The following is a 9,482-nucleotide window of genomic DNA, read 5'->3' on the forward strand; positions in this document are numbered from 1 at the left end:
AGCCGCACAAACCGCGAGGCAATTCAGTAATTGATCTTTTCACTAGCCAGCCTCAAAAGACCACAACTCCCAGAAGGCTATGCGCTTCCTATTGGTCCTCTCCCCGATTCTAGTCAAGGTCCCGGATGGTTACCGTTCTTCCGCCGGCTCTTGAGCTACCACTTCCTCCTAAAAAAAACCAAAAAAACACGAGCTGGCTCCCTCATTGGCTGCAGGGGGAAAAGAGGCGGGTGGTCGCCCTGCGGCGCTGATTGGACGCGTAAGGGGCTCCGTCGCGCCTACGGTGGCCGCGCGGGGTCTCCCGCAGCCGATTCGAGCGAGGAGAGAAGATGGCGTCCGAGGGACACTCCGAGCCTCTCAAGGCGGGGGACTTGCCGTTGCCAGGATACGGGGCCTGGTCGCCCAAGGAGCTACAGGCCAAGCTGGCCGAGATCGGGGCCCCGACTCAGGGTGAGCGGGGCCGCGGCGGTCTGGGGTTGCCCTGGTCTGGGGTTGGGCCGTTCGTAGTGTCGTGTGAACAGGCCGTCACGGGAAGCCAAACACGGGTAGGGCGGCCGAGCTAGGCGGGTTTCCTCGAAGGCGCTTCGTGGCAAAAGCCAAGCTTCCCCCTCCCCCAACGATACCCCGTGGGAAAGAACTTGGGGGGTGTCTCTCGAGGCCATCTAGTCCATCCCCTTACTGGGTGCAAGAAGCACCGTTATTAAGGTTGGTCGCAGATTCGGTTAGACAATTAGATGGATTATTTGGTATTTTGGGCCAGCTGCTTCCCAAAGACCTGAGATAGGCATAATGTATATCATCAATGCAGGCAGTCCTCGATTTACGACCGTTTGTTTAGTGACTGCTTGAAGTTGCAACGGCACCGCAATACAATGACTTGGGAACGTGTTTCTCACACAACGACCGTGGCAGCATTCCCCAGGGTCACGTGATCCAAATTCAGATGCGTAGCAACAGACTCGTATTTATGACGGTCGCCATGTCCCGAGGTCACGTGATCCGCTTTTGCCACTTTCTGACATGCAAAGTCAATGGGGGGGGGGGGGAAGCCAGATTCACTTAACATCCGTGCGACTCGCTTAACAACTGCGGTGATTCACTTCGCAGCTGTGGCGAGAAAGGTCGTAAAATGGGGGCAAGCCTCACTTAACAACTCTTCTCACTTAACGGCAGAAACGAGACTACCTGCAATATTAACCGGGTCACAAAATCTCAGCTCTTCCAAGTCAAGCTGCCTTTTGCACTTGACAGATGAAGAATTTTGTCGGTGCCGATGCTGTTCAAATGATGCTCCAGATGTTTGGGGATTGCATCCAAGGAGCCTGTGAATATTTGTACTACCTTTGCTTCCTTTTGCCACAGTTCTATTTCTATTAATATGTCTTTATATTTTCTGAGCCCCCCCCCCCCAAGTTCTTTCTCTTCTCCTGTCTTCAGGTACTGCCACCTCCACTATCCAGACTTTTTTTTGTCTTTTGTACCTTAAATTTCTGTGTTAGGTGCATGTCTGTTTGAATTCTAATCTCCCAGAGCACTTTGTTGTTAGTTGTGAAGTTGTGTCCGACCCATCGCAATCCCATGGACAACGTTCCTCCAGGCCTTCCTGTCCTCTACCATCTTCTGGAGTCCATTTACGCTCCCGCCTCCTGCTTCAGTGACTCCATCCAGCCACCTCATTCTCCGTCGTCCCCTTCTTCTCTTGCCCTCCATCTTTCCCAGCATTAGAAGGCTGATTAATCTTCCTTCTTGTTTTACAGCATCATCTCTGAATTATTTTATTTTTGTTCCCTTCCAGGTAGCCGTGAAGAGCTGGTGGAACGGCTACAAACATATACTCTTCAGGTGAAGCCTTATTTCTTGGATCAGAAAAAAAGGAACATTTTTTTTGTTTTTGTTTTTTACTGTAACTCGCTGGCAAGTCAAAGAAAGGAAGGCCAAATCACCGGAGAATCTGAGTATACGCAGATAGATTCCATAAACTAGGATCATATTAATGTAATCCACTCACTTCAGAAAGAAACAGGAATTTCAGCTGCTAAGAAAGTAACCTCTTGGTAAAGGAAAATCTAGAAAAGCTGTATGTTACGATGGTTGTTACAAACACGCTTTGAGCAAATAAGAGCAAATTCAAGCAGAGGACTAACTTCTTAGCTTGAAATTAGATTTTTACGTACTGATCATTTGAAACGTATTGGCCTTCTCTCAGCAGCCCTCCTTCCAAAGGGTGTCTTCCAGATGTGCTTTGAGAAACATCTGGGCTGTCCCAGATTGGAAAAAACTTGGTATCTATGGGGTTAAGCTCTAACATTTCCCTATAGGGCACCCCAAACCATCTGACATCCTAGACCAGGGTTTCTCAGTTCTTGGCTGCTCGAAAATGCAGGGACTTCAACTCCCAGAATTCCCCAGCCAGCAAAACCACACATTTTCAAGCAGCCAAGGTTGGGAAACACTATCCTAGACCAGGGGTAGGCAACCTTGGCTCTTTTATGACTCGTGGACTTCAACTCCCAGAATTCCTGAGCTAGCGTGGGGGAACTATGGCCCCCTCATGACTCGTGGACTTCAACTCCCAGAATTCCTCAGCCAGCATGGCTCAGCTTGGAAACCTCTCCCTTTCCCCTCAGCATGGCTGGCTCAGGAATTCTGGAAGTCCACCAGTCATAAAAGAGCCAAGGTTGCCTACCCCTGCCCTAGACCATCACTTCTGCTGGAGAGAAATATTGCAGGTTTCAAGTTGAGAAGTGCAAACAGCTGATTTATTCCCTCCCATTTTTTCTTCTTTTTATGTTTTTTTAACAGACTGGGATTCTACTTAACAGGCCTGTTCTGAGAGGGGATGATGGAGACAGCTCAGGCCCACCTCCTTTGCCAGTACAGGTAAGTCTTTGCGGGGAGCCAAGTTGGAAAATTGTACAAATAATCCTCGAATTATGATCAAAATTGACCCCCCCCCAAGTTTCCAGGGCAGTTTTTAAGAGAGTTTAGCCCATTTTATCACCTTTTGGGGTTTTTTGGCCACAATTGTTAAACGAATCCCTGCAGTTGTTAAGTGAATCGTGCAGTGATTCAGTGAACCTGGCTTCCCCCATTGAATTTACTGGTTGTAGCTGGGAAAATTGCACGTGGGGATCACATGACCACCGTGATACATACATACGTATCAGTTGCCCAACACCCAAATTTTGATCACGTGACTGTGGGGATGCTCCAGTGGTCATAAATGTGAAGGTCATAAGTCACTTTTCCCCAGTATACAGTTGTAACTTCGAAGAGTCACTAAACGAATCGTAAGTTGAGGACTACTGTTGTGTTTCCCCGAAAATAAAACCCAACTGGAAAATAAGTCATAGCATGATTTTTTTCAGGACGCTCGTAATATAAGCCCCACCCCAAAAAAGTAAGCCCCAGTTAAGATCCTCAGCCAGACGGATGCATTTAGATTTAGATTTTTTTAGATTTTAGATTTTAGTACCGTATTTCCCCGAATATAAGCCCTAACCGCAAAATAAGCCCTAATGCGTCTTTTGGATCAAAAATTAATATAAGATCCGGTTGTCAACGCTGCTAACATTGGATGTTTTTGCATTGACAACAGATGGAAATGTAGCCATCTTTTACCCTTCGCTTTTAGAGTTAGATGATGCTGGGAGGGGGGATGTGAATGAGAATCCAGCTAGACACAACAACACTAAACTTAGTGTGAGAATCAAGGTTATTGAGCCTAGAGCTGATAAAGAATTGGCACGGCTGGAGAACGGTAGAGGAAGCCTGTGCTTCAAGCTAATTGGGGAATGTGATTTATGACTGTTAATTGGAGGAGGGAATCGTGCTTTGATATTATGTGCTCCGGGGAGGGGAATTCAGTTTTTGGCTTAGGATTATGCAGTGCCGATATTATGCTACTTGGAATAAAAGATCCTTTAAAGTAAACAATGCCTCAAAGTTCTTTCGAAGGGTTTCATCTGTCGGAACCATGACACTGGTTTTATTTTTGGGAAAACGTCGTAGCTCTGTAGCCCAATATTTTTTGCTGCATGTTGAGTGTTAAGTTCAGTTATTTCTTTGAGAAAAATTGGGTGTCATGGCTGCACGGAGTATCTGTGAGCCTTAATTGTTCAGTGCAGGTACTCCTCAGCTTATCACCGTATATGGGACCGTTTCTGTTGTTAAGCAAGGTTGAATTTTGCAACCTTTTTTTGCCACGGCGATTAAGCAAATCGCAGCAGTCGTTAAATGAACCCCGCAGTCATTAAGCAAGCCTTGATCACACGACAGTGGGGTTGCTGCGGCGATCGTAACTGCAAGGGCCAGTTATAAGTTCCTTTTTTCAGCCCCATTGTAATTTTGAACGGTAACTAAGTAAATGAGGGGTAATGGCCACTTTCAAGACTCGTGGACTTCAATCCCCAGAATTCCTCAATCAGCATGGAGCTAGAAGTTTCCAAACTTGGCAACTTTTGTGGACTTTAACGCTGGCTGAGGAATTCTGGGAGTTGAAGTCCACAAGTCTTAAAGTGGCCATATTTGAAAAAAAAAAAACACCCATATATAATGGGCTTGAGCATGCAAGCAGGGCTTCTGAAGTCTGCAAGCTCAGGAGATCCTTCTCGTGAGTAATGCTTTTCTCTCTCATTCAGGTCCAAGGCATTCCTTTGCCCCCACCTCCAATGGGGATGCCCCCGATGCAGCCTCCCCCACCCCCTCCCCCTGGCATGGGCCTCAACTTCCCCATGGGTGTGGGACCCCCTCCACCGCCCCCCACTTTGGGCGTGCCTCTCCGCATGCAGGCGGTGGATCCTTCCTCGTTGCCTGAAGAAGAACGACTGAAGCTGGCCCAGCAGCAGGCCGCCATGCTGATCCAACAGGAGGAGAGAGGCAAGCAGGTAAGGACACACTTTGCTTCAGAGATGCACAGGTGTGTGGGTGTGTGTGTGTGTGCGCGCGCATGCGCCCGTGTAGGTGGGCAACAGCTCATTGGCTGCCTTCCCTAATTCAGTCTCATTCCGTTTTCTTCCACTCTGGCTCTTATAATCTGTCATTAATTTTCCCCCATACATAATAATAATTTTTCAACCAACGTGCTGTCTTGAGTTTACATTCGCTAATACCTGTTTCATTCCTAATCCTTTATTCTTTCCTCTAGCCACCGATAAAATGAGTCCCAAATTTGATAATATTCTGTTTCTTCTTTTTCTGTCAAGTCTCGTAGTCAAATCGGTCCATCTCTGCGCATTCTAGTATTTTTTTTTTTGACTATTTCTTCATCTGATGGTATTCCTTCCTTTTTCCATAGGCTGTTGCCCTAATGGAGCAGGTGCGCCACCAGGAGATCACCAAACTGGCCCCTTCAGTGCCTCGGACCGTTCCAGATCTGGGGCCAAGACCTCAAGGCCTGCCCAGAAGTAAGTCCTTTTGGGCCAGGACAGGAGGCTCAGATTCTTTGCATTGGGGAAAGCAGTTTCTGAAATGTGTGTGTGTGTGTGTGTGTGTATAAACCCCCCACAGCTGTTCCAAACAACTCAAGACAGAAGCGCACACAATGCTCCTTCCTCGTCCTATTTCCCTAGAGCAAAAAACCCACGAGGTGGGGTGGGCCAAGAGAGAACGGGACTGGCCCAAAGTCTCCCAGCTGGCGTTGGCGCCTAAGGCGGGACTAGAACTCACCGTCTCCCGGGGAGCAATTAACCAGCCTAGCTAGCTGAGAGGAATTCTGGGGACTGAAGTCCACGAGGCTTAAAAGTTGCCGAGTTTGGAGAGGCCCGTCTTAAAGCCTTCAATATTTAAAATTAAGAGTTAGTGGGTGGTAAAAACCGTGGACTTGCAAGGGCTTGATTGTTTTCTTGCAGACAATTTATGACCCAACTAGGTAACATCATCAGTGCTGGAAGGGAGTGGGGTTTTCACTATTTATATACAAGGGGCTTGCCCTGTCAGCGTTGGTGGGCTTCTTGGTGATTCCTTGATTAGGCTGTTGCTTGGAGTTGAGACCACACTCCACTCCCTTCTAGCACTGGTGGTGTTGCCTGCAGTTGTCTTTTAAGCAAGGAAATGACAGAAGTGATATATTGCTTCAGCTAATTGGAGTCTGGGTTTCTCTCTTCTAGTCAACCCCCCTTCCAGCTCCCTCATGGGCACAGCGAGTTCAAGACCCCGTGGCCCACCACCACCACCTGGAGAAGACAGTCGGGAGGTAAGTCCATTTATAGCCAGAGATGGCCAATGGAGGAGAAAGAAGACTCTTCTTTTTTTAACTATTATAAATGTTATTGGTTTTGCAGTTTTATATTTACATGTTTGGAAAGCAGCGTGGTTGATTGGGTTAGTCAAAAGTTCAATAACAGTCTTTAGTACATATCTCAGGTTACATCCTCAAATATTTCTTCTCTGTGTCCCTTAGCATTTGCTAAATCATAATTTAAAGCTAGTAAGTTTCTAGTTGTATCAAACTCAGTTTAAGACTTCATCGTCACATTTATCAATATCCATCACATTTTTACCGGTTAAGATTTTCTCAGAGTTAATTAGGTTTAAATATTTAAATCTGTTTTTTTTCTCATGTAAACCAACCCGATACTTTTACCTTCCTCCTTAAGGAATAAATAAAACTAAAAAGAGAAAGAAGAACGAGAATAAGAAAAAGAAAAATAAAATAAAATAAAAAGATAGTATACTACTTAAAATCCGTGGTAAAATTCTTTGTGTCCTCTTTCCACAGGGCTCTTAGTCTGATTCATCACAAAATTTGTCCACTCCATCGGCTCAAATGTCTTTTCTCTTTGCCCGCTCTTTCCTAAAACAAAAGTGTACCCAAAGCTGAACTCTTCTGCACGGATCAAATGTGCAGACTGATTATAATCTTTTGAGTATTGATTTTTGACCCTTCCAGATTGACGATTCAGGAGTGGGCCCCAAAATTCCTCAAGCCTTGGAAAAGATCCTTCAGCTTAAGGAGATCCGCCAGGAAGAGCTCACAGCTGTACCCGGCGTCACAGGTAAAGGGCCAGAAGTAGGGGTTCCTAGGAAGTCTAGTTCGGAGACACCCATCCCTGCTACAGAGAGATGGGTTATGGAATTACATTGCTTGGAATCTTTTCTTTTTAAAAAAAGTTCCTAGGCCTCATGATAACGGTGAAAATAAATGGATTGGCCGGGTTAATGCCAAGGCCAACGATTAAAGTCAACCCAAAGGACGGCACCCGGAATTGCTTCTGAGTGCTTTTTTTCTATGGTTGTTGGCCCATAGACAGAACCTTGCCAGTCAAAAGCAACTATCTGCATAGCTACAAGTAGACCTTGAATTACGACCACAGTTGAGCCCAAAAACTCTTGTCGCTAAGCGAGACCGTTAGGTGAATTTTACCCCATTTAACGCCTTGCCTTGCCACAATTGTGAAAGGAATCACTGCCATGGGTTCAGTTAGTAGTGAAGTGAGTCTGGCTTTCCCCATTGACTCTGGCTGTTGCAGAACACAGTTAGTCCTCGACATAACGGCCGCAATGGATCGCAAAATTTCTGTTGCTAAGCGAGACATTGCTTAAGGGAGCTTTGCCCCCATTTTGCTTTTTTCGCCTCGGTTGCTAAGTGAATCACTGCAGTTGATAAGCTAGTGGCACGGCTGTTAAGCGAATCTGGCTTCCCACCCTTGTCGTAAAAGGGGGATCACGTGACCCCGGGAGACACTGCGGCCGTCATAGATACGAATCGGCTGCCAAGCGTCCGAATTTTGATCACGTCATCCTGGGGACGCTGCAACTGTGAAAAACGGTCATAAGTCCCCTTTTTCAGTGCCGTTGTAGCTTTCAACGGTCGCTAAATGAACTGTTGTAAGTTAAGGACTGCCTGTTAGCAGCCAACAGGGTGCCTAGACCAGCATTCCCCAGCCAGGAGACTGTGCAGATAACACTGGGCGGTTACACAAGTGCTCTCGCCCTACAGAATTCAGGAATTGCTCTCCCTCCACATCCGGAAAGCGTCAAGTTTGAGAAAGATGTCGAGCGTGCAAGTTTTATAATCTTCCTGGGGGGGGTGTTTCCTCCTATTTTTTTCATCCTCCCCCTTCCCCAAAATTGTGCCCTCTTTGCAGACGACGACATGGAGACCGACTTGAGGGTGCTGGCTGGCATGTCTGCCTCTGATGCCGAAGACGACACTTCGGCCCTGTCTAAGAAAGAGGTGAGAAGACAACGGGCCGAGTCAGCAAGAATTTGGGAACGGCTGTAGCTGCGAGATCAGGAAAAACAGCTGGCAGGAGAACCTTTGTGAGCGCTAAAGGTGGTGGTGATGATGATGATAGAGTTGGAAGGGACCTTGGAGGTCTTCTAGTCCAGCCCCCTGCTCAAGCAGGAAACTCTGTACCAGTGGTGGTGAACCTTTTAGAGACAGAGTGCCCAAAAACTGCCCCTCTTGCCCGCAGGGCCGCCCACCGCCTCTACAGCTCGCCGCAGCGGATCGCTCAGGCAGCTCTGCAGCGCCTTCCGCCCGCGCCCCGCAGCATCATCTGCGCGCAACAGGGTGCGAGGGCGGAGTCTTGCCCCTGCAGCTGGGAATCTCTGGGAGAAATTCTGGGAATCTCTGGGAGAATCTGTTCCTAACAGCTGGGATCCTTTGCCGGAAAGCTAACCGATGCCGTCTGCTAACCTAGGTGTCCTTTCTCGGTTCCCTGAACAGAAAAACCGCAAGCGACGGAACCGGAAGAAAAAAAAGAAGCAAACCACCTCTTCCAAAAGTAACCAGGTTTCCCCGGCTGCCAAGGGCCACGGGGAAGAATCGGGGAGCGACGCTCCGGTGGAAATCGAGTACGTCACCGAGGAGCCGGAGATCTACGATCCCAATTTCATCTTCTTCAAAAGGATCTTTGAGGCATTCAAGGTATGATCGGATCTGAGAATCCCGATTGGGGCACAGATGCAAAATCGGGACTTTCGCAATGGGGGGGGGAGGGGGAAGTCCAGGCCCCCCTCAGCCCTCTTGGTTCAGGAATGTCTCCCCGGGACTTTTCAAGGCACCTGGGAGGGTCCCACCACAGCCACACCGGGAACAGTGAGACGGTTGGCTTCCTTCGCCATTGAATGATAACATCTGTCCCATTGCGATTCCATGTAGCTCCCTGTTATGGTGAATTCATTCTGGGGTTTATCTTAGTTTAATACATTATCTCCATTATTGTATTGGGTATACCTGTGTGTGTGTGTAGATATATGTCTCTGTGTGTGTATATATATGTATATACGTATAGATATGTGTGTTTGTGTGTATAAATGTGTGTATGTGTATAGATATATGTGTCTGTGTATATGCGTGTCTGTATATGTATATATGTGTATAGATATCTCTATATGTGTATGTATGTATATATAGAGATATGTGTGTGTGTATGTGTACAGATATATGTGTGTATACGTATATGTGTATATGTGTGTGTATATATATATATAGATATATGTGTGTATATGTGTGTATGTATAGATATATATGTGTG

At 47.0% G+C, this 9,482-nt stretch overlaps 1 protein-coding gene across 1 annotated transcript in view; it reads left to right on the top strand.

Moving 5' to 3' along the window:
* Positions 1-319: 319 nt before the first annotated feature.
* SF3B2 (splicing factor 3b subunit 2) overlaps positions 320-9,482 on the top strand; it is a 22,636-nt gene continuing 13,473 nt past the window's right edge. The window contains exons 1-9 of the mRNA XM_015831745.1: positions 320-450; positions 1,796-1,842; positions 2,803-2,880; positions 4,641-4,886; positions 5,297-5,405; positions 6,108-6,193; positions 6,890-6,995; positions 8,088-8,176; positions 8,672-8,872. Of these exons, the coding sequence (XP_015687231.1) occupies positions 330-450; positions 1,796-1,842; positions 2,803-2,880; positions 4,641-4,886; positions 5,297-5,405; positions 6,108-6,193; positions 6,890-6,995; positions 8,088-8,176; positions 8,672-8,872 (1,083 nt within the window). The 5' untranslated portion in view covers positions 320-329. The remainder of the gene's footprint in view (positions 451-1,795; positions 1,843-2,802; positions 2,881-4,640; positions 4,887-5,296; positions 5,406-6,107; positions 6,194-6,889; positions 6,996-8,087; positions 8,177-8,671; positions 8,873-9,482) is intronic.

Source organism: Protobothrops mucrosquamatus, unplaced genomic scaffold (assembly GCF_001527695.2).
Source record: "Protobothrops mucrosquamatus isolate PMUCROS unplaced genomic scaffold, P.Mucros_1.0 scaffold_278, whole genome shotgun sequence".
Classification (NCBI taxonomy): Eukaryota; Metazoa; Chordata; class Lepidosauria; order Squamata; family Viperidae; genus Protobothrops; species Protobothrops mucrosquamatus.